The sequence below is a fragment of the Ceratotherium simum genome, chromosome 24 (assembly GCF_057802395.1).
Source record: "Ceratotherium simum simum isolate JZ-2026a chromosome 24, ASM5780239v1, whole genome shotgun sequence".
In the NCBI taxonomy this organism is placed as follows: Eukaryota; Metazoa; Chordata; class Mammalia; order Perissodactyla; family Rhinocerotidae; genus Ceratotherium; species Ceratotherium simum.
The window spans coordinates 35,518,416-35,545,649 of record NC_141923.1 but is presented as its reverse complement, the minus strand read 5'-3'; the positions used below and the strand labels follow the sequence as shown (position 1 = coordinate 35,545,649).

Below are 27,234 nucleotides of genomic sequence, written 5' to 3'. Positions count from 1 at the left end.
AAAGTGTCATCCCGCCTTCCTTTTAAGGATGGCACTGTAAATTGTTTTTTTCTTCATGTAACACCAACCACAGAGCATCCCCTGACCTCTTTTTTCCAGCTTTCTGGCTCCCTTCTCCTCCAGCAGAGACTCCTGTCCACACTCTCCTGTTTGCAGCCCAGGGCTCAGTGGGGGCTTCCTGACTGTGTAGAAATCCACATCTGTCCAAGACACTCTGTTATCTGTGGGCACTCCATTCATTCATTCATTCATCATAACGCTAATGGGGCACCATCATGTCCAGGCATTGTGTTAGGCACTGGTGGCATAGGATGAATAGTCAAAGTCTCTGCCCTCGAGGAGCTCAAATTGAGAGACAAGGAGAACAAAAAGTAAGAAAACAGATCATTAAAGTAGACTTATAAGTTAAATGATAAGGAGAAGCCCTGGGTCCCCTGGGAACACAAAGGAGGGGCCCTAATCTAGGTTGGGGGGTTGGGAAGAGTCTCCTGGAGGAGGTGACATCTCCTAAAGGGCCCCTGCACTGGCCCGGGGCACTTCTATGGGGCACATCTGGGTGCTGCTGGCCTGTCTGCTGGGGCTCTGGCTTTGCCAAGGGGGCTGACCCAGCCTCATCCTGCCCAGTCTCATCACTCCCTGGCTGTCCCTCAGTTTCTCCTCCTTGCACACTTCCTCCCACTACTGGGCCTTTATCCCCTCTTTCTGCGCTATCCTCTCTTTCTGCAATATTCTTCCCCCCCCCCACTTTGGCTCCCGGTTAATGACTTTCTTCTTTTAGATCTTGGCTAAAATGGGATTTCCTCCCAGTAGCTTCTCCTGACCTCCCTGACTAGGTCAAATCCCCCCATCAAAGATGCTCTAGAATTTTGTAGCCCTGACAAACACATTATGCTACCATTTTTTTTTTTAATTTTTATTTATTTATTTTCCCCCCAAAGCCCCAGTAGATAGTTGTATGTCATAGCTGCACATCCTTCTAGTTGCTGTATGTGGGACGCGGCCTCAGCATGGCCGGAGAAGCTGTGCGTCGGTGCGCGCCCAGGATCCAAACCCGGGCCACCGGCAGTGGAGCGCGCGCACTTAACCGCTAAGCCACAGGGCCGGCCCTATGCTACCATTTAACTCTCACCTCTCTTACAGATCGGAAACAAGGTTGAATGAATAACTGAATGAATGAATGAATGAATACATAAATAATCGATGAATAAGTCAGGACGATGTGTACGTTAATCCTGAGAGACTATGGAAATTACTGCTTCTTTTTAAAGTCATTTATAGTAATCACTTATTTATAATAACTATCATTTATCATACATAATAAACATTGCATGAGTTCATTTGTTCGTTCATTCTTTCATTCACAAACATTAATAAAGAAACTGCTTTGGGTCAGGCACAGTCTCAGCAGTGGGACACGAAAGCAGTGAAAGAGTTAGACATGCACCCTGGCCTCTGGACCTTACATTTGGGTGGAGAAGACAGAATAAAGAGACAAATGCGTAAGGAAAGAAATCACAGACTTTGCAAAGTGACTGGCTGTCACAGCCCCACAGCTGCAGGAGGGACCTTCAGAGCTTGTCCTGTCTTCTAGGATATCACAATGAGAAGGATGACACTGACTCAAGAAATACAGGAAACATCCTTGGGAGAGTCCAGCCAGTGGGCAGGGCTTGGGCCACTTTGAACTGGCTCCCTAGTACAGGCTGGGAAGTCTCTATTGTTGGTACCAAATGCCCCAAGTGCAGCAGGCTGGCTGGGCTAGGAGACGATGGAACATGGAGGCCCTGGCTGGTGGTGGATAAGGGCATGGCTTCTCTCTGGCGCCAGGCATCCTTCTCAGCTGGCCGGAGAGCTACTATCGGCTGCTGACCTCTATGGCCTAACATCCTTTGCCTTAGTGGCCAGGAGCAGGAAATGAGAATGGAGTTGGCCAGTCCATTGTGACAGCAAGTCCGGCAGCCCTTGAAACTTGAGGAGATGGGCTGAGGTCAGCGCTCGCCTCTGCTCCCCCAGCAGGGGTGAATTTTAGGCTTCGATTCTTTGCTGCCCTGAATGAGGGACTCCTTTCAGTGGATATAGGGGTGACAGAATCAGGATGTGGACTGCTCTGGAGAGGATGGACGTGGGGGTGGAGCTGGAGTGGAGAGAGACTCTTCCTTAGGCTCCAAGTTGATGGAATGATGTGCAGTTCTCTGCCCCTTACGGACTCGTGATAACACCTGCCAATTCCCTCGTTCTTTCAACAAATGTTTATTGAGCTCCTCTGTGTGCCAGACCCACATCATGCTGGGAGCTTGGGATGCAACGGTGAATAATGAGACATGATCCCCAGCCTCTCACGGATCATTTGGACAACATTTTGCTCTTTCTAAAGCACTTGTCAGCATCTCAGTTTATCCTCGTTATGATCCTGTGGATCCCATGAGAGCATTAATGCCACTCCCATTGGCTGGACGGGCAAGCAGAGGCAGAGACGGGTTAAGTAATTTACTTAAAGAGAAGCCAGCAACCAGGTCTTGTTCAGTCCTTTCACCGATCCCCCTAACAAGAGGAGTCAGGGAAGTGGTATTTTATATTGATTTTTAATGGTTTACGCTGAACACTAGGGTCTGAAAGCAAAACAATGAATTAGGGAAGGCTTCGTGGGGACCCTGACCTTGTTTTCCGCATTCACTATTTCACTTCTAGCACCTTCTTCCCGAACAGAACCAATGCCCTGGACAGGCAAGGGGATAGATCAGAGACCTATTTAAAGATCTTGGTGTCACCACACACGTCACACCCTGGTGCCCATCTTGATCAGCCCCTGCTTAGAAGGCCTTACTGGTTGGACACAAACCCAGCTTGGTTTGAAGTTGAAAGGCCTCCTGGGTTACACATAAGCTTCTGGAGGGTTGGAGACACGGCCTATGCTTCTGTGCCTCTTCCAAGCACCAAAGAGCACCATGTTCCCCACGTAGGCTCTCAATAAACCCTAATTGATTAGTTGATTGGGAACACCAAGTATATAGTCGAAGTGCCTGGAAAGGCAATTGCCCGAATGCTGCCAGCCAGCTGGGGGCTCAAAGGACAGGTGTTTTCAGATCAATGTGCTTGTTCATCCCTAAGGCAAAGTTTAAAGTGAATGACTGAGCATTGTTTTAGAACAGTGCAAAATTGGAAACATGCAAACACCCAGCAAGAAGGGAATAGCTATGCTAACTGCATTATATTAAGATTCTCGGAGACTCTATAGTTACTAAAAATGAGAATACAACACAATACAGAGAAACGTGTACCAGGTACCAAAGTGGGAAAAGCAGAATATGAAAAGAAATATAGAAATAAATACACATACATACACATAGAAAGATGAGAAGAAAACTTGATTATTCAGTAGCTCTTTTTTTTTTTTTTTTTTTTTTTTTTTGGTAAAGTTCATTAAGCAAAGGGAATGGTTGTAACAGGGAAGTGTCCATCACACTGTGTGGTGTGCTGGGAAGAGTCCCTGGGCCGGTGACCGGATGGCCAGATGACCCAGGGATCTTTGTGCTGCTGGTTATGGAGCATGTGATCTTGAACAGCCCACTATACTGATCTTTGGTTTGTTATCTGTCAAGTGGGAACTGTAATACCTTAATACTGCCTCTCTCACAAGGTAAGGATGTAAGGCCATTTAGAGTTTTTATTTATCCCACTTAGGATGATATTTATAGGTTTCCATGTGGAAATAATAATGTGTTTGACTGTGGGGTGCTGACCCACACCTGCCTAAGGAGTTAGAAAATATACGGCATATAAGTGTTATCTTTCTGAAATCCAAAAAGTCTTGTAAAATCCCATGGGTTTTGGGTAAGGAATCAGGGACCTGTGCTAAGCATATTAGACATATCATTTTATTTAAATTAACTCTCACAATAATCCTATAGAGTAAGTTTCATCACTCCCATTTTACAGATGAGAAAACTTGTGTGTATAGAGGTTAAGTAATTTGCCTTCCTATTCACAAGTGGCCCAGGTCAGAGTAGGATCTTTCAAAATCCATGATTTGGCCGTCATGACGCCACCAACAGGAGTCCAGAAATGCTTGCTGGAGTGACATCTGCTTGCATTTGACTTGTGAGCCTTACAAAGGAGAATATTTCTCCTAATATCTGACATTGATTGCATGCTAAGCACTCGACAAGCATTGTCTCATCTGATCTCTACAATTCTGGGAGGTGTGGACTATTATTAGCCCCTTTTTCAGATGAGTAAACTGAGGCTTAGAAAGGTTACATAACACGGCCAAGTGAGTCAGGGACCTGGGATTCAAACTCAGGTCTATATCTCCAAAGCCTGGTATGTTGCATCTTTTGTTGGGTACTCAGGAAGTTCCCAGGGGAACATGGAGGGTAGATGGCCACATTCCAGAAAGACTGAGAAAGGGGATGGTTGCAAACAGTTATGAATGTGGAACAATCTGGCTCCTTCCATTTCCTTGTCTTTCCCATTCCCTTCCCCCTCCCTCCCCCTCGCCCTCCCTTCTTCTGGACAACAAGGTCAGCTGTCATCTCAAGGACATGAAATGTAAGCCAGGATTGGGTGTAAAGTGCCTTCAGCAGAGTCATAGGAAGGAAAAATATATGAATAACTAGAAAGGATGCACAGATAAGTCAATCAGAAGAAGAAGACAAGTCGTTTCTTAGGATGTCCCGGAAGGCAGAAATGCTGAGATATTCCTGCAAAGGTGCCATCTGGTCCTGCTGGTCAGCAGGCCAGAGACCCTGGGGGAACAGATTGAGTGCGAGTCAGCAAAATAACACCTAACGTCATTTTGTTGTCATTTCTAAAGTGATCCAAGGAAGAGGCTTACTCTTTGGTGTTGAAGAGGTCCAGGCAAGGTTCTGCCTCCTGCCTTGACTCTTGGCTTTGTCCCAGGGAGCTGCTCGTGGGCAAGCCAGGGAGGTAGTGGGCACTAGCTGTCCTTGACTGTCCACCCAGAGGTGGTTGGCAGACTGCCTGCTCTAAAGGACTTCTGGGGACCCTACTGCAGAAAAGGACAGCTCCGAAATCAGATTAATCCCAATTAGATCAAGTCTGAATCCTGGGATATATACAAAATTTGAAACGTTGTGGTTTGCACTTCTGGGTGCTTTACAGTTTATAAAAGAAGGGCTTAGTTTGGGGCGCTTCCATGTTGGAGCTTCCTCCAGCTTTCAGCAGTCAACCTAAGACTCAGGAGCAGGTGCAAGGGGGTCAACAATAGGTTGTAACAGGCAGGGTCTCCTGGAGGAGGGGTGGGGATTAGACAGGAGGTATTAGTTCAAGGCCTGAGCAGCATCTCATGAAGGTTAGGAAGGGGGAGTGTGAGGGCTACAGATACCATCACAGGTAACAGTCAGATGTTTAAAAGAAGTCAAGTGCATAGCAGGCATCTGGATTGTCAACACCCAGAAGGTTCTCACTGCTGTGCATAAAGTGGGAGAGGATTGGTTACAAGCCACAGAATCAACTGACAAACATAAACCAAAAAGGAATGTGTTGGAAAACTGTGAGGGGCACCTCAAGGAGTTGAAGGAAAGGCCAAAGAACATGCTCAGAAAACAACAGGGACTCAAACACCTCCCGGGATCCAGGTGGCAGGAATGGTTTATTGGACAGTCCCTGCAGGCTTGTGTTGAGATTCAAATAAAGAGGAAGAGGCTGATTGTCCTGTCTGGATATTCTTGTCCTTCCTTGGCACAGAGAGAAGGACTTGTTGAGACCGTGTCCAATGGGAGAGGGGTCATTCTGCAAAGCAGAAACTATATTGTATAGTACTTAGTAAAGATATTTTAAATTCCCACTAACTAGGGTCACCAGTTTGCCCTGGTTTGCCCAAGACTTTCCTGGTTTTGGCACAGAAAGTCCCACATCCTGCAAAACCCCTTAGTCTCAGGACAGCTGGTCAGCCTACCACCAGCAGAGTGGTGTGCCAGAGCTAGCCAATGAAAAACATCTAAGGGCAATGTTATTAAAGACTTTCAGTAACAGGGATGTCTAATATTCCATTTTAGGTTGTTTGCTGTGCTGAGCTGGAATCTAAAGCCCCTTCTGGTTACTCCAAACCTTCAATGTTGTTACTTTTACACTCAGCCTTGGGAGGAGGCTAGAATGTGCTCCCAGTGAATTGAACTAAACTGACTAATTTGAACTAAATCCACTGAACTAAATCTTAAGGGGCTCAGAGTCTTGTCAAAAGTCATACCGATAGTGAGTAGCAGAGGCAGGCTTAGAATTAAAGTCTGTCTGATTCAATGCCTGTGCTGTTCCCCCACCCTTGCCCCTCTCGGAGACTCCAAGGGTCTGTGTGTGGGATGGGGGCATGAGCTCCCAGGTAGCTTCAGGAGGGCCTCTGCAGGCCCATCTCACAAAGCTTAGAATGTACCAGGTGAGTGAGGTGGGGAGTTGTGGGGCGGGGTGTGTGTGTGTATGAGAGAAAAAGAGAGAAAGAGAGAGAAGTTCGGTTTGTAAAGCCTTGCGGGACCCAGCCTGTGCAATCTACCCTAGCACAGGAATGCTTACGTAACAGGTAGAGGGAAGGGTTTGCAGAAACCAAATAGACCCACTTGTCAGTTATACTGACTCCAATCCATGACCAGGCCTCTGGGAGCACAGGACAGATGCTAAGGGTACAAGGGACCCAAGGCTCTGCCTGCATCTTCCCCTGCCTGGTCCTGCCCCTCAGCAGGGGTTCCCTGGGAGGGGCCAGGCCAGGCCCCACAATTCTCCTTTAAGAGCCCTCACATCCGTCCTTCCGCCCATTCCCCTCCCCCTGACCCAGGCCTCCAGGGCTTACACACTCTGAGCCCTGCCTGCCTCTCACCCCATCCTCTACCCTCCTCACTCTCTTTCTCAACAAGCTCCAGCCACACCGGCCTTTTATCTGTTCCTCGAACTATCCAAACTCATTCCCACCTTTGGGCCTTTGTTCTAGCTGTTTCTTCTGCATGAAATACTCTTCGCCTGTCTTCACATGGCTGACCCTCTTCATGACCCAGCTTTCAGCCTAAATAGCATCTCTTCCCGAAGACCTTTCGGGGCCACCCAGTCTCAAGGAGCTCCCTGTTCATTTGCACACCACTCTGTTTTAATGTCTTACAACCTGTTATTTTCCTGTGTGTTGATCATCTGTCTCTCCCTGCCTTGGTTTCCAGACATTTCATGAAGTAAGCCTGGCTTCCTGGGGACTCCATCATTCACCCCGGGAACCACTGCAGGTGCCCCTGCTCTCTCTGAGTTCTCAGCCTCTGCATGTGTTGTCCTGTCTACCTGGAGGTCTGCTCTTCCCCTCACTTCCCCTCACTTCGCGCCTCTCCTGGTTGTAACAGACACGGAAGGACTTCCTGACCCCCTAAAGCTTGTTAATTCATCTTCTCCTAAGTCAGCCCACCAGAGTTCTCAGCACCCTGTAATTCAGGTGAAGGCCCCATGCAGGGAGGGCAGACATGAGTCTGCCTTGTTCGCTGTCATGCCACAGGCCTAGCACAGGACCTGGCGCATAGTAGGGTGACTGGGCAAATGAAAGCCTGCTGCACTGACAGCACCAGAAGAACTGAGCTACTGTCACTGGTGGGCTGTCACATGGAGAGTTTCCAGGGAGACAGCTCCCATCCTGAGTTTGCCTGAACTAAATCGAGAGCTGGGACCAGGGCTAAGTGAGCTCCTCAGTCTCTAGTTGGGCTAAGAGAAGGAGTAAGAGTGTTCCAGGGAGAGGGAACACAGGGGCTGAAGGCCCAGAGGCAGTGAGTGGGGAGCTGTCAGGGGAACTACCAGTCGTTCTCCCTGGATTGTGCAGGACCCGGGGGGGAGGCGAGGAATGAGGCCAAAACACAAAGGTTTGTGTAACCTCTTTGTATAAGCCTCGCTGAGGTGGCGAGCTTGATCCTAAAGGTAATGGGAAATCACTGAAGAGTCTGGAGTAGGGAGTGACATGGTCAGATCTGCATCTAAACAGGAAAAATCACAACAGCCACAGGAGGCATCTTGGGATGGAGAGCTCCATCCTCAACCTAAATCCTTAAGTTCTCTCCCGGGTCACCCCACACTGTACTTCTAGCTCTCCCTCTTAATGGAATTCCTAAATGAACACAGCGTACAAGGGACTCAGCAGAAATCTCCCTCCTTAATTCCCACAGTGTGTTGAATGGCGGCCCCCCAAAAGATATAGCCACCTCCAAATCCCTGGAACCTGGGAATGTGACCTTATTTGGAAAAAGGGTCTTTGCAGATGTAATTAAGTTAAGGATCTTGAGAAGAGTTCATCCTGGATTACCTAGATGGGCCCTAAATCCAATGACAAGTGTCCTTAGAAGAGGAGGAGACACAGACAGAAGAGCAGGAGGCCATGTGAGCATCGAGGCAGACACTGAAGTGACGCTGCCCCAGGCCTAGGAAGCCAAGACACGCCAACAGCCCCCAGAAGCTGGAAGAGGTAAAGAACAATTCTCCCCTGGAGCCTCCAGAGGGAAAGCCCTGCTGACACCTTGATTTCGAACTTTTGGCTTCCAGAACTATGAGAGAATAAATTTCTGTTTTTTTTGTGTGTGTGTGTGAGGAGGACCAGCCCTGTGCTAACGTCCAATGCCAATCCTCCTCTTTTTTGCTGAGGAAGACTGGCCCTGGGCTAACATCCGTGCCCATCTTCCTCTACTTTATATGGGACGCTGCCACAGCATGGCTTAACAAGCGGTGCGTCGGTGTGTGCCCGGGATCCGAACCGGCAAACCCCGGGCCGCCGCAACAGAGCGCATGCACTTAACCACTCGCGCCACCGGGCCGGCCCCGAAATTTCTGTTGTTTTAAGCAACTCAGTTTGTGGTGATTTGTTACTGCAGCCCTAGGAAACAAATACAGTTCTATACTCGAACTAAGAGCCTCCGGACCATTCACCATCAGTGGACCCTTATAAACCAGAACATCTTTCTGTGGAAGGTGTGATTGTGTAGAGGCAAGGAGCCAGACCAGGCTAGTGGTGGATGCTCCTTCTCTGTCCTGTTCACTGAAAGGACACCTTTGCCCACACCAAGAAACTGTATCACCAGAGTGAAGCAATGGACAAATTAGAGGAGCTAGGTCTTTGGCCAAGGTCCAGAGACTCTGAGAGTGAAGCTGGGATGCTGGCAGGGCTCTGTGTGGACTAATGGTTTGGAAAGAGGGGTAGGACAGTGAGTTGCTCTATGGTGGTGGGCATAGAAATGGCAGGAATTGTTGTTGTTCAGATGGGATTCCTAGCTTCAGGTTCCCAAAGAAGCCCATGGTGCTCTGGAACATTCAGCCTGGCCTTTAGGGTGGGCTTACTGGGGCTGATAGCCTGTAAGACTTCACTCATCAAGAGTACCTTAAAGCACCCACTGTGTGCTGGCTTTGTTGTGCACTGTACGTGTCTAGGCACCTCCCAGGGCACAGTCAACGTCTGCATTTCTGGACAGTGAGAAGCCAGCCCACCTCGAAAAGCATCGGTACTCGACCTCCAGGTCTGCACTGTGCCTCTTCCCTGGGGAATACTCACCTATCCCTGTAGACGAGGCAGGTTCCTCTATTGGAGTGCTGGTCAACATTGCAGTGACAGAACTATCTGCGTGAACGTCCATGCAACGTCTTTCTCCCCAGCTAGCTCTAAGTGCCCCAGTAACTAGCCTGGTCCCTGGCTCACTGTCGCTGTCCGATAAGAGGCTGAAGAACTAAGCAGGTCAATTCTCAGGCCTGTATGAGTGTTCAGAAGAAGAAAGATTTCGTCTGGTAGTTTTAAATCCTCTGAGAGCACCTACAGCTGGAGGCTCAGGCTTAATCTCGAGAGGAGGAAATAGGATCAAAAGGAAGAGGCCCAGGTCAAAGATAAAGCTGCCTGTGAGAGGGAGAGAAGGGGTTAACCTAAACCCCAGGTTGCCAGAGGCCAAAATTTCACAACCCTTGCTCCACCAGGAAGGATCCTTGTGCAACTGCTCTAAGTCTTGGCTAAGATGGCACCCCCTACCTCCTTCCTTAGAACCCCGTCTCTCCCCCAACTCTCCTCCTCCTAAACATTAGTTTCTCTTTTATGAGCAGTTGTGGTGCTAGCAGTGGTAGGAACCGCAGCTATTGTTAAAATTATTAAGACCGGCTCCTCCAGCCTGTGGTGTGATGAGTCAGTTGCCCCCTTTTCCTGCACCTTTTTCCCTGCTCACCAAACACAGGCAGACCAGCCACCCCTTGGATGCACCAGGGGCAGTGTGGACAATGCACCTCTCTGCGATAGGCACCCTGGGAAGGCAAGGCAAGGCCATGGTCATTCATTCACTGTTACTAATTAAGGATTAGGCTTTTGGAAAGGCTGGGCAGATTTCAGACAAAGCAGCCACGGTCCTTGGCATTAACTCTCTTGGGGCACTTCTCTCAATGCAGTGTGATCAGAAGGTCCCTTTGGATTGGGTGAGGGGTGGAACAGGGGAGGTGAGGAAGGAAAGTATCAAGAAAGGAAGGCACTCATTGAATAGAGTATAGAAGGAGCCAGCCAGTTAAGAAGGGTCTTGGGTCCCCTCAGACTCCTTATTCTGAGCCCTACCTCTTGCCTTTTCTCTGAAGCTCCATAAGGTAGACGCTGTTTCAGTATGCTTGCCTCTTTCTTTCTATAAATACCTGCTCTTAGGGAATAGCCTTTTAGATTTGTTTATACTAACATGTAAATGACTGCTGGGGCTTTATGCTTGCTTATTTGTATAAGGGGAAAAGCTTCAGTCAAAGAAATGAGTACCTTCGAGTGGGGGAGGCAGAGGGCCTTCCCAATGATTCAGAAAGCACACTGTCTATTCCATCCAGAAAACCAGTGGCTGTGGCAGGGAGGCCAGGCCATTTGGGTTTAGTTGAACTGACTGAGCAACTTCTGAACCCTCCATCATCTTCCCAGAATGGAAAGTAGGAAGTAGGCAAGTGGGCAGGAGCATGGGGGTGGGGGACAAGGGACGCTAGAGCAGAGGCACACAAAGTAGGGAGGGATTACTGCCTCCACATGCACTTCTCAGGGAAAGCAGAGCTGCCACGGAGGAGGGCAGAGCTCTCTTCTTCATAGCATGACTTTTGATGTAATGAAAAGGGGTCTGGCCGTACAGCTCTTTGGAGGTAATCTCACCCTCCTCCCTTCGCCCCTTTCATCCCATGACACTTCCCAGGTCATGGCATGTTTGAGAGGAGCTCACCTCGTGAGCAAATGCAGCTAACCTGTAGCCAACCTGGATGCCACCCAGGCCTCCCCATATGCCTGGTGCGTGGGGCCAAAGTAAGGCCTGGACCACGTTATGCTACCAGTGGAGAGTTGGGGCTGGGTGGAGAATTCAGGTTACCAGAGAGGGCCAGAGTAGACTGAACAGGACTAGCAAGGAGTGCCACCCGCCTTCCCAACAGGGTGGCCCCACACAGCAGGCATCTTGGTTCAGGACAGTGTGATGCCAGCCCATGAAGGGCCTGGCCTCCAGCAGCCCCTAAGACAGGGGCTCCAAAATAGAAGACACAGAGACGGGTCAGAGGCAGTCCTGACACACAAACACCAGTATATTTCATGTGCACGAATTTCAAAAGGAAGAGACAGAGACCAATGGAGACAGAGCAGGCAATGGGCGAACCAACCAGCCGGGGGTTCTTCTGAAGAGCTTCCGCAGTATGGAGACAGTCCCACCCACTTCCAAGGCCCTTTTGCAGAGCCAAGACCTGCAGCTCCTCCAGGTCTGGGGTGGCCTCAGGGTGGAAGGTAATCCACCTGCCTTAGCCATGGCTCCTCAAGGGCTGGGCCTCTCTCCCTTCTGCATCCCCTGCGATGATGTCTGCACAGCCCAGAGCTTCGTAAACACAGATTCCCAGGAACTGACCCACTCAGCGCTGCCTCTCCAGGAGACCCATGCAGAGAGGGAGGGACCAGACAAAAGGACCCCATGGGCGCTCCCCAGGTATTATTGCTGTGAATAAGCATAGGCATAGGCCATTGTGACTCACTGGCATCAGAGGGAACAGGGCACATGTGACAGGATGCCTAGCAGACATCAGAAGCAGTTCAACCATGCAGGGCAGCACATGACCATCTGTAACTCAGAGATGCTGCCATGTCCAGTGGAGAGAGGCCCAGGACACCAGAGGTTTATAAACAGCAAGCAGACTCTCCCCGCCAGCACCCCTACTGCTTGGCAGGGCTGGGATTACTCCAAACTTTGGGTCCCTGGGCACTAAGGGATTGGGGCCCTGAAGATACCCAAAACAGCAAAAGTTGAAGTCTGGGCTGCCCCTGGTGAGCTCTGAGCCTGCAGATCCTGTGGTCAAGCCCCAGGTCATCACCTTCCTTTGCTGGGGGCTCTGCGCTCTACTAGGGATAACAGGAGCCATGGGGCACCTGGATGAAGCAGAAACACAATGCTCTGCCAATTGCCAGGCAGGCAAGTTTACTCCGAGACCTCCCGCACTTGGGTTTATAGGGCTCAGAGAGATGATGGTGCCAGGGAAAGCCCATGAGGCAACAATTGGAGTGGCCAGACCCAGTGGGCCATTCAAGGGCTTGCTCTGGCTGAGAATTATGCAGGCCTTATGCTGGGAGACATCAACATGCTGACCACCAGATTCTATCGTGGAAGGGGAGAGCAAAGGTGGGCGGTGTGGTCTAGGGGCCCACATGGAGGAGTGTTGGGGTCCGGGAGACTGAGATAAAATGAAGAGTTGGGGGAGAGAACCAACAAAACAATGACCTAGATGGAACAGAGAAGCCAGACAATATTTTCCCTCTGGAATCCCCTCCACCTGTAGTTGGAAAGCAATCTACCCCTCCACTGGAAGCCTGAATCCCTGGAAGCTCCAGGGCCCTGGAATTGGGGTCACAGTAAGGTCAAAGGTAGGGCTGGCTCCTGGAGAATGTAGTTCATCCCTGGATTTGAGGAGCCTGGCCAGGCCGCAGAGGCCGGGAAACACCCTTCTTCCTGTCCTGGACAGGGTCAACTGCACAAAGTCTCCCAGCCTTTCTCCCAATCCGGGACACCACTCCTGCCCACCCCCAGCCCACCCCCACCCTGGCTGGTGCTGTTTGCAAGGTCTAGGTGGAGCTGCAGCCCAGCAAGAGGAGATTCCACGGGTGGAATTATCACCTTTTAATGACCTATAAAAAGGGAAAGGTTAATTTCTACCTAAGAGTCCTAGTGTGGTCAAGAAGAGACTGTACCACCGGATAGGCCGCCATTCTGATAGACCCCTCCCCTCGGGGAGCTGGGGGCGGAGCCGGAAGTGGGCTGGAGTGAGGATTTCACCAGTCCACTGCCAGCAATGGACCTGTCACGGGGGAAGGCAGAGCAACTGAGATGACAACGACCATGAGCATGGCAGGGTTAATACTGTTTAAGGAGCTCAAAGGGTCAAAGCCTTGCGGGGGAGGAGTAGGGATGGGGGAAGTCCTGAGGAGGTTTGGCTGCAGGGCTGGGGCTATTGCAGAATCAGAACTGAGGCCTTCCCACTAAGGATGCTCCAAAGACCCTCCCAAAGCTGAAAGGCCCTCCTCTTTTTCTCTCGCCCTCATTCTCCATGGGTCTCCAACACCTCCATCCCCTAGAAAGCTAGATTGCCCCTGACTCGCTTGAAAATTAACCAGTCAGGTGTCTTTACCCCTCCCACCACCACCATCCCGAATTGATTTGTCTCTAGGTCCCCATTGTGGATTCACGGGGTCCATCTTGGCCTAACTGTGCGTTGGGGGTATTATTCGTTTTCAGCTGGGTCACTGCGGGGAGGGGGCACGGAGAAGAGCACCCGAGCACTGCCACAGCCCATCAGACCAGGGGTGACGAGGTGTTCCCAGTCACCGAGCCAGCAGAAATAGCAGAGGGAAGGCTGCAGGAGGGCGGGCGGGGTCTGCCTCAGGGTTCTATCTCTGGCGGCTGCTGTGTTGGCTAGGGAGCTGGGGATGGGGGTGGGTGGGGTGATTGACATGGACAAAGGGGCTGCTAGTGGTAAAGGCCTTGAAAATAAGAGAGAAAAGGGGGAAACGCCACCGAACACACAGGGACTAAAACCTCCAAAAGCCCAAGGTTGGTGGGAATCCAGCACCAGGGGGGGCCCCCAGAAGGCCAAGGGAGCAGCGTGGGGCCCTGGGGGAGGGGAGAGGAGCCAAGGGAAGGCCTCCCAGCCCTTGCAGACCAACACTGCTGCCAAGCAGCCTCCTGGCTGCCTAGTCTCTCCTTAGGCTCCAGCTCAGCAGGCCCCCAGGGAGGTATTGGTTGCAAGCAAGCACCTGAATATTGCCTAATGGAACCAGCCAAAGCCCGACTAAACAAGGTGGGAGGGAGAGAGGCGGCCGCTACAGCAGCCCCAAGCCTCCGCAGGCCTTGCCTCTCACCTTCTGCCCATTCTCTGAGTCCCTTAGCCAGGATAGGGCCTGCTGCTTCCAAAGTCATCCACGTAGTCCAGTTGCTGCTTAGCCACAGGCCTCCCGCCGCCAGCCTCCGAGCTGGGCTGAGATCCACGGACCCTTCCCCAAGTCCCTCTGCTGCCTCACACCCCACCGCCAACACCTGGCCACGCCCCCACTCCTGACCACGCCCCCAGTGCCCGCCCACAGTGGAGGGTGTGCGGGCTGTGTGCGCCCTACCGGGCTGAGGCCGGCGGGGGCAGGGCTTGTGCTGTACAGAAAGGGCAACCCCACCAGCTTGGTACCTTTGTCCACACGGTCCATGAGAGACCCCTGGGCCCCACCCACCAGCCCCCCACTCAGTCAGTCTTGACGTGGCCGTTGGCCAGGGCCAGGGGGCCGCCGGGCTCCCCGGGCTCGGCGTCCTTGTCAAAGCGGAGGCGGAGGGTGTTGCGGATGACGAACTGCTCCACGATGAGGGCCCCGCAAAACCAGGGCACGGCGTACTCCAGGGTGATGAGGCCCATGAAGTCAAAGTCGAACTGGGAGTAGTCCCAGGGGCAGGCGTTGAACTGGCGCAGGATGTAGCCGGTGGTGAACTCCCACAGGTAGGTCCAGAGCGTGTAGATGAGGCAGCGCACCAGCAGCGGGCAGCGGCCCCGCAGGCGCAGGTACATGCGCTCCACGATGAGGATGGAGGTGCCGTAGATAAAGAGCGCCCACACGCTCGTGACCCCCGGGAACTTCCAGTTCAAGTTCACCACGAACTCCCAGGCCGCCGTGAACATCACCTCGCAGAAGTAGCCGTGGATGGCGTACAGGTACCAGCGGGACAGCGCCGTCAGGGGCTCGGCGGAAGCCATGGCGCCGACTGGGGCCGGCTGCGGAGGGGACACAAAGGAGACAGGTGAGGGAGGGAGGGAGCCCCTCCTGCGGCTTCCACCGTCCCGCCCAAGTCTCTGATGTGACCAGACTGGAGGGGATTTCTAACCTGCCTCCACCTTTCTCTTTGGTTACCAGTCACATTCTTGACCCTACTCCATGTTCATTACTTTATTCCATATTCCTTACCTTAGCCAGGCAGGCATGAGAAATGAAAGGACGAAAACGAACAGCCCCACTGGCTTCCTCTGAGCAACTCTACTCAAATGCTACTTGGAAGGAGATGTCTTCTCCATTCCCTATAATAACTTATTTGGATTATCTGTGGTGGATGGAAGAGTTGGCTGTCCTGGCCCACCAATCACCCCCATTTCTAGGCTACTGGCTGATTTCTCACCAGGCCCATCCGTTGGGAGCCCCATCTTTTCTCCCATTTTTTCTCAAACCGTTCCTCCTCACTTATATTTCTGAGATCTTTCTAAGCAACCTATCACATATGTCTTTTATGTGTGTGTGTGTGTGTATGTGTGTGTTAACATGTACATAACATAAAAGTTACCACTTTAGCCATTTGTAAGTACAGTCATGCGCCACATAATGACATTTCGGTCAATGACAGACCACATATACGACTGTGGTCCCATAAGATTAGTACCATATAGCCTAAGTGCGTAGTAGGCTATACCATCTAGGTCTGTGTAAGTACACTCCATGATGTCTGCACAACAGAATCACCTAATGACACATTTCCCAGAACATATCCCCATCGTTAAGTGAGGCATGACTGTATACAATTAAGTGGTATTAAGTAATTCACCTTTTTGTGCAATTATTACCACCATCCATCTCCAAAACTTTTTCAACATTCCGAACTGAAACTCCATAACCATTAAACACTAACTCCATATCCCCTCCCCAGCCCATGGCAACCACCACTCTACTTTCTGTCTCTATGAATTTCACTACTCTGGGTACCTCATTTAAATAGAATCATACAGTATTTGTCCTTTTGTGACTGGCTTATTTCACTGAGCACAATGTCTTCAAGGTTCATGCATGTTGTAGCAAGTGTCAGAATTTCCTTCCATTTTTAAGGCTGAATAATATTCCTTTGTGATCTATCTAGATATTATCACATTTTGTTTATCCATTCATCCATTAATGGGTTGCTTCCACCTTTTAGCTATTGTGAATAATACTGCTGTGAACATGGGTGTACAAATATCTGTTCGAGTCCCTGCTTTTAATTCTTTTGGGCATATACTCAGAAATGGAATTGCTGGATCATATGGTAATTCTATTTTTATTTTTTGAGGCGTGGCCTTGCTGTTTTGCACAACGGCTGTACCATTTTACATTCCCACCAGCACTGCACAAGCGTTCCAATTTCTCCATATCCTTGCCAGCACTTGTTATTTTCTGGTTTTCTGATGATGGCCATGCTAATGGGTGTGAAGTGATAGCTCATTGTGGTCACATTTGTCTTTAACTGCTCCATTAAGTAGGGTTTTGGTGTTTAGTTTCAATGTTGAGAGGAAACCAGTGGGCTGACAGAGCAGAGAGTCCTCCCTTCTACTTCTTATTCCCTTCCCTTCCTCTCTTTTAAACCCCACCAGTCTTCAAGGCCCCATCCTGCTTCCCCGAAGACTGGCCTGACCCACAGCCTCTCTGTCTTCTCCTTGCCCTCCACCAGCGACTATGTGGACCACACATTTGGCCCTTTATCCAGTGCCATTCTATTTACTATTTTGAGGCACGTGCCCCCTTGATCCAACTAGCCTGTGTGCTTCTTGAGGGCAGCAACTCTTTTCTAGTCCTCTGTTCTGCAGCCTTGGCACAGGACTCTCCTGAGCAGGCATTCTCTAAATGACACATGTTGTTTATGTGGAGGATGGGGTGGGAGAGTTCAGGGTTGCATCAAGAATGGGGACCCAGGGCACGAGAACATGAATCCCAGCTCTGCCAGCTGCCAGTGGACACCAGGCTTGACATCTCTGTCAATCCCCTCTCTGAGGTGGGAGAGGGGACAGAGGTTAACAAGGTGACATCTGCATCTGCCCACCTGTCTGAGAATCCCAGCCTCATCTTTCAGCTAAAGCAGGTAGTCACAATAATACCCACCCTTGTGCATTGCTTTGTGGTCTTCCCAGCACTTTCATTCACATCTTGTCATTGGTTCTTACAAAATTAAGATTCACATGAAGGGCGGGTAGTTTTACTCCCATTTTTAAAGAGAGGTAATTGAGGCTCAGAAAGAAGTCATTTGCCCAATTCCCCAGGGCCAGTGAATGGTAGAGCTGAGACTAGAATCCATATCTCTTGATTTCTTCTTCAAAACTTATTCCACTACATACTAATACCCATCTCCTAGACATGCGTGCCTAATGTCACTCCCCTGCTCAAAAACATTCAATGGCTCCCCATTTCCTAATGAAACAGTACAGCATCCTCAGGTTGGCATTCAAGACTCTCCATGATCTCACTCCAGTCTACTTTTGCAGTCTTATTCTCTCAGTCCAGCCCTCCCTGTGTTACCTCCAGGCCTTTGCAGATCCTATCTATTGTGTTTCGTGTGCCTTTCTCCTCTTACCTCCACAAGTACAAACCCAGGTTACAGGTTACCTTCAGAAAAAAATCTTTTTCATCTTCCCAGGCACAAGTCCTTTCTTCCTCCTCCAAATATCCACAGCACTTACTGTCTCTCTTTGGTCCATGATCTTCTGTTTTATACATTGATAACTTTCAGTCTCCAGCTGGAGATCTCTTCTGTGTTCTACACCTGCGTATCCCACTCCTTCCTGAACACCTCCATCTAAATGTCCCACAGGCACCTCATACTCCTTTCCTAAATCAAACTCATTATCTTTTCTCCAAAACCTGTTTTCCTCCTATGATCCCATCCTGATTAATGGTACCACCACACACCCAGTTAGCAGCCAGAGGCTCTGCCGTCATTCTAGCTTCCTCCGTCGCATCCCCACTCTAACATGAGCTCCCTGAGAGTAAGGACCTTGTCTGTCTGGTTCAGCACTGCATCCCCAGTACCTAGAATACTGCCTGGCACACAGTAAGCATCCAATTCAAGAGTGAAGACATTCTTTATCAGTTAGCAATTGCTACATAACAAACCATCCCAAAACTCAGTGGCTTAAATCAACTCTGATTTATTATTACAGCTTACACGTCTGTGGGTTGAAAGATCTTGGCTGCAAGGATCGTGAGACTGTGAGTCCTCTGGGGGCTCTGTCCTATGCTCTGCTCCACTTGCCTCTCATCCTTCACCGAGGCTCAGTGGACTAGCCCCAGCATGTTCTTCTCATGGCAAGGGCAGAGGCACAAGAGCAAGCAAGTCCAACTGCACCAACGCTTTTTAAGACTCTGGTTAAGTCATGCCCACTAACATCTTCTTGGCCAAAGCAAACCAAGTCAGCCGTTAACTCCTTTCTACCTCTTAAATATCTTTGAAATCCATCTCCTTCTCTTCCTTCCTCTTTCTCATTACTGTTGCTCTGGTTCAAGCCCTCATCATCTCTCACCTGGATGACTCCCATAGTCTCCCAGCTGGTCTCCCTGCCCTGTCTTGCTCCTTTCCAATTCACTCATGACACCATGAAAGACTGTATACAAACAGCAATCTTCCTAAAATGCAAATCCGATGCTTCTCCCCACTTACAGCCCATGAGTGGATCTTTAACATCTCTCATTGAGAGGAAGGCTCAGCCCCCTGGGGACGGCTGGCAAAGCCCTTTGTGACCCACCTCTGCCTTAGATCCTGTCCTCTGGATCTTTACATTGCTGTTTTTGCTACCTGGGCTGCCCTTCCCAACTGCCACCACTGCCACCACCCCCAGCCCATGGCCCTTGAAGCCATCATCCTCCTTCAAGATCCAGCTCCTCCTCTGTGAAGACTTTTCTAAATGCCTCTAACTCCAGCGCTGTCCACTGCCCTGCCTGTTAACCTCTGCACCCAGTTCACTTCTGGGACACAGCACTCCTGATCCGTCTGAAGGCCAGCACCAGCAGCCACCTGATGAATGTTTGTTTAATACAATGTTAAGAGACAAAAAGCAGGATTCAAAACTGAATATTTAACATGATTTTGATTCTGCAAAGGCACACATACATGTAAATATATAAAACATTTAGCCACAGTCACCCCTGGATGGTAACCTCATAAGTGATTTTTATTTCCTTCTTTATATTTTTCTGTTACTCTAAAATTTTTTTCTAACAAGTATGTGTAACTTTTATACATGTTTGTATAAACATTTTAAAATGTTTGTTGAATGAATATGTGTTAGTCATCTTTGTGCCTTGTCTATAGAAGATGCTCAATGAATTTGCCAGACACACGAACCTAAGGAAACTTGAAATCGTGTAAAGTTAACACAGATTCTTCCCTCCTGAGCCATCCCCAACAACAAACCATGACTCCCAGGTTTGAATAGGGTGTACACCCTAACTGCCTGGGTTTGCGTCCTGGCTGATACCCCCCACCTGCGGGACCCAAGACATGTTAACCTGAGCTCTCTGTGCCTCAGTTTCCTTATAGGTGAAGTGAGGATAATAAGAGAGGCTACCTCCCAGGGTTACTGTGAGGATGAATGAGCTGATAGACACACTAGGACCGCAGCAAATGCTCAAGAAAGGGTGGCAGTCATTTCTGGCACGGAGCCAGGCTCCCGCTTTGAGCACCACCTCCTACCTGAGGCAGGGTCATGCTGCCTCTGCCCTCGCTAGCAGCCGGGCAGCCTCCTTGCCAAGCAGGTCAGGTCTTCACCTCCACCCAGCGCACCAACCCGACAGCCAAGCAAGCCTGTGAAAACAACAACCACACATGCAGACTCCAGGAGAACCAACCTCAGCTGAGTCGATGAGAGCTTCCAGCTTCCGTGTGGCCCAGGGGGGATTAAGGAAAGGGGAGGGGTCTCAGAACCAGCCCCTCCGAGGCCAGGCTTGAAAAGCAGGGTGGAATGTAAGGGCCGGCTTTCCTGGCACAGCTTCTCACACCCTCATTCTATCCTGAACCCCCGGCAGGTTGGGGTTCAGGGGCCGGGGAGAGAACAGACCCAGGCTCCAAGGAAACTCACTGCGGACTGAGGAGGGGCCCATGATCGAGGCAGGCGGGACGGTGGCCTGGAGACCACTCTGCCTCTGCCTGGCTCGGGCCCCTTTGGACTTAGGTCTGTCCACCTGACCCGCCCTCACACCCCTGGCTCCTCCTTCCCACAGGATCTAGCGGAAGGGGCTTCCTGCTCAGACGTGCTCTTCTGCAGCAGCCTGACACAACTAGTGATTCATCACTCAGGTCAGCCCCCTACCTTGATGCTGATTTTAAAGTCCTGCTCTCCTTGCCTCTTAGTCTCATCTTGGGACAGTTAAGAATAGTTTCCCAGTCAGTGACAAATCAGAGGCCCCACCCCCCAGAGCAGATGACCTGGAAGAGCTGGACCCCCCCCAAAACCTAGGAGCAAAACCAAGATTAAAGCAGTCAGAGAGAGGGAGCAGGCAAGCTGCTGAACAGAAGAGAAGATGGAGGAGAGAGAACAGGGTAAGCCCAAGGCCTGGATTCCGTTTCTGGAATCTTCCCTACCTAGAAGAACAGGGGTAGGTGGAGGGGAAGCATACCTAGGCAAGGTCAGGCCGTGTCCAAGGGTCGTGCCAGGAGAACACGCCTGGTCCACGCAAGATGAATGGGGGAAACTGGAGGTGCTGGCTGGGGCCAGGAGATGGGGGTGAAGGCAGGGAACAGGGGCATGAGACAGTGTCATCAGCTGGGACGTCAGCTCCCACTGTGGTGGGACAGATGCTAAGATTAGAGGCAGGCATTGGCTCGGGTGGATTTTTCAGAACTCCACTCCCCAAATCCATTTCTAATAATCACAGGAGACGTGCTTAAACTTTGAGCTAGGGCAGGCTCACCCACTCTTTGCTGGGCCCAACAGACCCCTACCCCTGCCCTGGCCTCCCCCGACCCGAGCCCTTTGCCCCGGACCCTTCCAGTACCTCCTTGCTCAGCTCTGGGATCAGAGCCCTGGGAAAGCCTGCATCAGGAAGAACCAGCAGCTCACTGGACGTTCGCCTCTTTCTCCTGGTGACAAACACAACCGTCCTGAGGACCATGACACAGAGGGGACAGCCCAGGAAGGAAAATGCAGAGTGGAGTAAAGAGGAGGAGAGGGTGGGGAAGACCAAAAGCAGGAAAAAATAGTTTGGAGAGCTGCACAGTTTCACAAGGGGATTTTGGGGAACACCATTCGAATACAAGAGCCCTTGGACGTGTTGACGAAAGGGCCCGGAACATGGAGTTCCAGCAAAGGGCCAGAACTCAAGGTGACTTGTTCAGGCAGGGCACTGCCCCTCCAAGGTTGTGTCTCACCTGTCACTCTCAGATCCTGCTGGGCTGTTCCTTGGGGTGGCAGAGAGCAGAGCGAGCAGTTGAGAGGGGCAAAGAGAACCCACAAAGTCCAAAAGGCTAGAGACAAAACTAGATGGGATGATTGCCCTTGGTTTTGCCAAAGAATCCCATCTCATTCCAGGAAGCTAAGGTGCCACAACACAATGATTCCGGGAATTTTTGTCCACAGGAGCGTCGTGTTAGAAAATCGGGATTCCCCTTCCATGCAGCCAGGCCGGGCAGCCCTTCCGCTTTCGCCCCATTTACTTCCCCTCTCCAGGCACCACGATCACTACACTTCCGAGATGCAGAGCCCTTCCAGGGGCCCCCTGCGGGCAAGGCAGTCGGGGGGCAGCTTGAGTGACCCTGAGTCCAGTCCCCTGGTAGGCTCTGTCCTGGAAGTGAGTGGAATCAATGAGGGGTGGGCAGTTGCCTTTACCTCAGGGTGTAAGATGCAAGATCTGAGCTTCCCCTGTGGGTCATCAAGTTAGGGGGTAAGGAAAACATGGGCTTGTTACAGAGCCAGAAGGGAAGCAAGTGGGGAAAAGACCTGTGGTCACTGGCTGGCCCAGACTCCATAGAGTTCCACGCTCTCTTCCTGTGGGCATCCCCAGGAAAGTCCCCTAGATGGTCCTCCTTCCACCTCCCAAGTCACAAGAGTAATAATCAGGCACTCTTCTCAGCACTTGCCATGTATTAACTCAGATAGTCCTCACACCCATTTACAGATGGGGAAATTGAGGTAGAGAAAGGCTAAATAATTAGCCTACGTTCTTACAGCTATAACAGGCAGAGCAGGGATTCAAACCCAGCAAGTCTGGCTCAGAGCCTTCACTCCCAATCAGCACATCACACTGCCCTTGAGGCTGACTACAGGCCCCTCTGAGGGCACTGTCATTTTCTGAGTATCTGCTTCTGGAAGGCTGGGATGGTATATGGAGAGACGGATGGATGTAAGAAGGATGTGAGCTTCTAGGTGGATCATCAATGAAGCTCAGAACTGGGTGTCAGAGCTACCGAAAGCTCAGCCTATTCTGAGAAGCCAAATTCTGTTCTGAGGCCAAGTTCTGGCAGGATCCATACGAAGGTCCTCCAGGGTCACAGCTGACCCTCACAAGACTATGGCAGCAGCCACCCCTCGGGGCCTCAAGGCATGTGCCATTCAAAGATCTCTCACCAGGACACATACTACCCAGAGCCTCCCTGACTGCCAGCTTGCCTCAGTGCTGCTGGGAATCTCAGATGGCCCGGCCCCACCACGGAAATGCCAGCCAAGGGCAGTGACCAGCGTGCAGGCTGCCCAGAGAAGCTGTCTGCCTGGAGCAGCAGCAGCCAGAGTGCCAGGAGCAATCATTCCACATGAGGAGGCAGGCGGGGGAGGATTTCAGAGGGCCTCAGATGCTAAGCAAATCCCAGCGGACAGGTGCAGGAGGCCAAGTGGGCTTAGGGGATGGAGTCAGCCTGGCACAGAGGTTCAGGGCTCAGGCAGCAAAGGGCACCTGTGGGCGGGGCCCGCAGGCTGGGCATCCTGTGCATAGCCTGCAAGGCTCTTCCCAGACCTCACGTGGCCTCCTTGTGGTCATTCAGGTCTCAGCTCGTTACCCCTTGGAGACCTTCTCTGATCTCCAGTCCAAAACAGCCTCCCTGTCGCTCACATCGTCCCATTTTATTTTCTTCATAGCACTTTTACTTTCTGACATTTTGCTACTTTGTTGTCTATCTCCCCCAATTAGAATGAAAGCTCCATGAGGGCAGGGGCTCTGTCTTGTTCACTGCTGGGGAACCAGTGCCTAGAACCGTGCCTGGCAGAAAGACCCACTAATACCTGTTGAATGAATGAATGGGCCCAAACAGGTGCAGGCCCTTCAGCACTGATGAGGGCAGGTATAAACGGCTAGCTGGCTCAGCCTTTCTCTTCTCCTCTTTCTTGGGAAATATAGCCATTTAAAAATTTTAATTCTAGCATTTTAAAATATCTTTATTATTTTTCCTGATTACAAAAGTAACATGTGCTCACAGCTGAAATTTAAACATTACAGAAAAGAATGACTTAGAAAGCAAAAGTAACCATCATCTCGCACCTTACAGAAAGTCACTACTAATGGTGTGTTGTGTATTCATCCAGATTAAATTTAGTTTTAAAAGAAGCAAATTCATGCATCATAGAAAGAAAGGCATTCATAATTCCACCAAACTAGCAGCCATTATCATTTCCCCCTTGCAATCTTTTCTCATGTGTTTATTTTACAAGTTACCATAATGTACTTATTCTATAACCTGACATTTTCATTTAATGTATCATAATCGTTTTCCCAAGTTGTTATATTGCCTGTGTTCTCATTATTCTAATGGCCGTGTAATATTCCACCAAGTGGAAAACTATAATTTACTTAACCTAGATGTTCAACAAAGGGAGAACAATTGTTTCCTGTTTCCACTACTACAATGACACCACAAGAAACATCTTTTTAATGCCTGTAACAAAAGAATTCAGCCCTTTTCTTCTCTGGGACTATTTCCTAATGAAAGATTTCTTAATGAATAATACCAGAAGTGGGGTCACTAGACGGAAGGGTACAACAGTTTTAAGGCTAATGACGTGGATTGCTCTGGGGAATTCTGTGTTATGTGGGGAACAGATCTCCCGTCTGAGTCACCACGTTCCCACTGTGGCCTCCATGGCCATCTCTCCACCCCCACCCCACTCCCACGGTCCAGGCTCACTCACACTGCCCCAGCTATATATCAACCCGAGAATACACTTCCTGAAAGACCATCCAATTGCAAACTGATTTTGCAAGCCCAGGGTGAGTGAAAAGTAGATTCTAGCCCTGAGTTTTAAACTCTCAACTGGCAGTAGAGTCAAGATCTCCCTAAAGCTGAGAAATACCTGGTTACCCTTTTCCCTCCCTGCAAACTCCTGTGTGGAATCTAAGGCTCAAGGCTCCTGTGGACCAGCCCAGCAGCTCATAAAAGCTTGTCCAGTCAGGAGTGCAAAAGGCCTTCCGGGAGCTCTCTGCCTGCTGGTCGCCGATTCCACAGTGGGACTGCCTGCCCTGTACAGACAGAACAGCCTTTAAGCCGGACAGGCCTCTGGGACTTGGGAAAGCAACCAACTGTCATTTTTTAAAGCGTCATCAAGGAAAAGCCGGAGACTGAGGCTGGAAAGAAAGGCCATGTGAGCACAGATGAGACTCCAGGTGGGGGCCTCTCGCCCTACATGCAGCTCTGCTGGACTGAGGAGGAGGTGCCGCTGAAATGTGGCGAAAGCATCAGAGGACTTGCTCCTCTTGAGCCCTGGTGGTCGCTTTTACGGCACCTAAGGTGCCACAAATCCCTCACCTCCCAATGCCCTGGAGGCTCTACCCAAGGCCACCTGAACTGCTCATGGCTTCCTGGCAGAGTCCGGAATCCTAGGTGAGGTATAGTTCCCACTGCACAGAAGTAAAGCCCGAGGCCCAGAGCATCCATGAGCCTACAGATAAGAAATAGAATTTGGGGAGATGCTGGCTGTCTCCTATTTGCTGGGTATCTCACATCACTCAGGTCAGCCAGTCTGGGTCTGGCCCAGTTTTCAGAGTCCATGTGGGTATAAGATGGCTCCAGCACGTGACATGGCCTGAAACTGCTGGACACTTCCCTCCTGTTCCAGAACTGTAGCCCTGCGACAGGCCTGTGATGGGAAGCAGACTCAGCACCGGAACCTCCAGACCTGTGCCCTTGCTGCTGTGGCACGAAGGGCCTGGGATCCCCGGGAGCCTGTAACATACTCACTTATCACACCCTTGAGTGTGCGGCTCAGAACAGACATCAGGATCGCCGTCCAGGAGTGTCCCAGGTTAACCTTTGTCCTGGTGCCTGGCTGGGCCTTGGTGTCATTCTCAGCAGTGTGGGCAAGCATCAGCCCCAGGGCTCAGCCGATCCTCGGCTGGTGGGCCGGCGGCTCCCATGTGTCCCTGGGAATAAAAGAGGAGGCGTTCATTAGCTTAAATTGCCCCCAGTTCCAGGCAAGCAGGTCAGCCAGAAAGGCAGCCTCGAGGCAAACACCACAAGGGCCCGGGCTCCACGCCCAGCACTAGACACTCATCCTGCCCAGGGCCCCTCTCCTGGAACCTGCCACCTCCTCTCTGCTGTCCTGTTTGCTCGGGTCTGGTTAATCCAGTGATGAGAGCCTGGGATGGGTCCCAGGCAATTCACACGCTGGGTGGGGACTTAGAGCTTCTTGCGCCATGAGTGAAAGGGTGCACACTTGTAAATCTGAGAGGGGATATAATTTTAGAATCCAGCTCCATTCTCACTTAGCTTCAAGTTACACTCCCACCTTCACCCTGTGGTGGGTACATCTGTTCTCAAGGGCGGTCAAGAGCCTCGTGGAAGGCAGACAGGGCAGGACATTTGGTTTAGCATTTTGGGAGTCAAGCAGAACCACACGCAGAAAAACAAGCAAACCAACAAAATGGGCGCTAAACCCCTCTACCCGCAATCCCACCACACTAATATTTATTTCATTTTATGATTTTATCACTGCTATTGTTGAGGCCCTTCCTATTAATATCAGTAACTGACTACATGCTGATATAAATGTGACTTTATAATGCCCTTTGCCACGTACATGTTTTTAATAACATCCCCAAGACCTGACCATTTGATGGAGATTCCGACATTTTTTGTTTTAATATGAAGGTGATGAAGCTTCCCTGAAAACCCCTTGGATGCAGCACCATCTGCACGAGCCCGAGGACAGAGGGCATGTCCAGCTCAGCCCTATAGCAACACAGACCGGCTGTTCAGAAACCGAGAACAGTATGTGACTGGGGGTGGGAATTGGCACCATCCCCCCATGGTCGGCCACGCAGGGGGGATCACAGAGATGCCACCCCGTGCTGATGCCCACAGCCACCTCCTCCCTCCTCCCACCCGCAGGCTCTTTGAGCAGGGGTGACTCGGGCCTTTGCTCCCTAAGCGGACAACTTTTGAGGCAGCAGGGGAGTGGAGGAGAAGTGAAAGGGCAGGGGTAGGGACCTGAAATTCACTGTGTGCACACATGCTTGTGGGCAGGGAAAGTGTACACCCCCTAGGTCTCTCCCCAGGGGCCTCTGCACCAAGGAAAGTGAAGGGCAGAGGGTAGGAAGTGAGTGGGCTGCTGTGCTCTGCCTTGTCTCTGTCTCTCCCCATCTCCTCCACAGACAGGAGCCTCTGACTCTGCCCCGCCTGTCCATCCTCCTCCCTTCTCCCAGCCTGCCTGATGGTGGGCAGGGGTCACCCTGGCACGTACCTATCACCTGGAGGAAAGGGCTTTAATGGGGCATGTCCAACATGCACTCCACCCCCAGCACCACTCTGACCCCGTGCCTGCGGGGGTTCAATCCCACCCGCAGCACTTCCGTGGGCACAAGGGCACTTCCCCTTCCCCGGGCCCCAAGCAGGCAGCATCAACAGCACAAGTCAAAACCAAAAAGAAACAGAAACCAAAGCCCATATCCTGGCAGCACAGGCCACTGGCGCTGTAGTCAGCCCTGGGAGCCCGTTGCTGGCTGAGGTGCCACCCTGGCAGATGAAGCCGTAACAGTCAGAACAGGCTCCCTCTCGGGGCCAGCCTGGCACT

General features: G+C 50.9%; 1 protein-coding gene across 4 annotated transcripts in view; it reads right to left on the bottom strand.

Annotated features, from left to right (window-relative positions):
• Nucleotides 1-25,519, bottom strand: part of TMEM229B (transmembrane protein 229B) — a 43,203-nt gene extending 17,684 nt beyond the window's left edge. For 2 of the 4 annotated variants that reach the window (XR_015556164.1, XR_015556165.1), the window contains exons 1-3: nt 20,861-21,024; nt 19,938-20,048; nt 14,339-15,231 (exon numbers count right to left, since the gene is read on the bottom strand). Coding sequence is in view for 2 of the 4 variants with exons in the window: in XM_087448344.1 (XP_087304470.1) it covers nt 14,710-15,231; nt 19,938-19,952 (537 nt within the window). In the remaining 2 variants the exon portion in view is untranslated. Of the gene's footprint in view, nt 1-11,508; nt 15,232-19,937; nt 20,049-20,860; nt 21,025-25,403 lie in introns of those variants that run through there. The other 2 variants (XM_087448344.1, XM_004426263.3) reach the window with 2 other exon arrangements.
• Nucleotides 25,520-27,234: the final 1,715 nt, after the last annotated feature.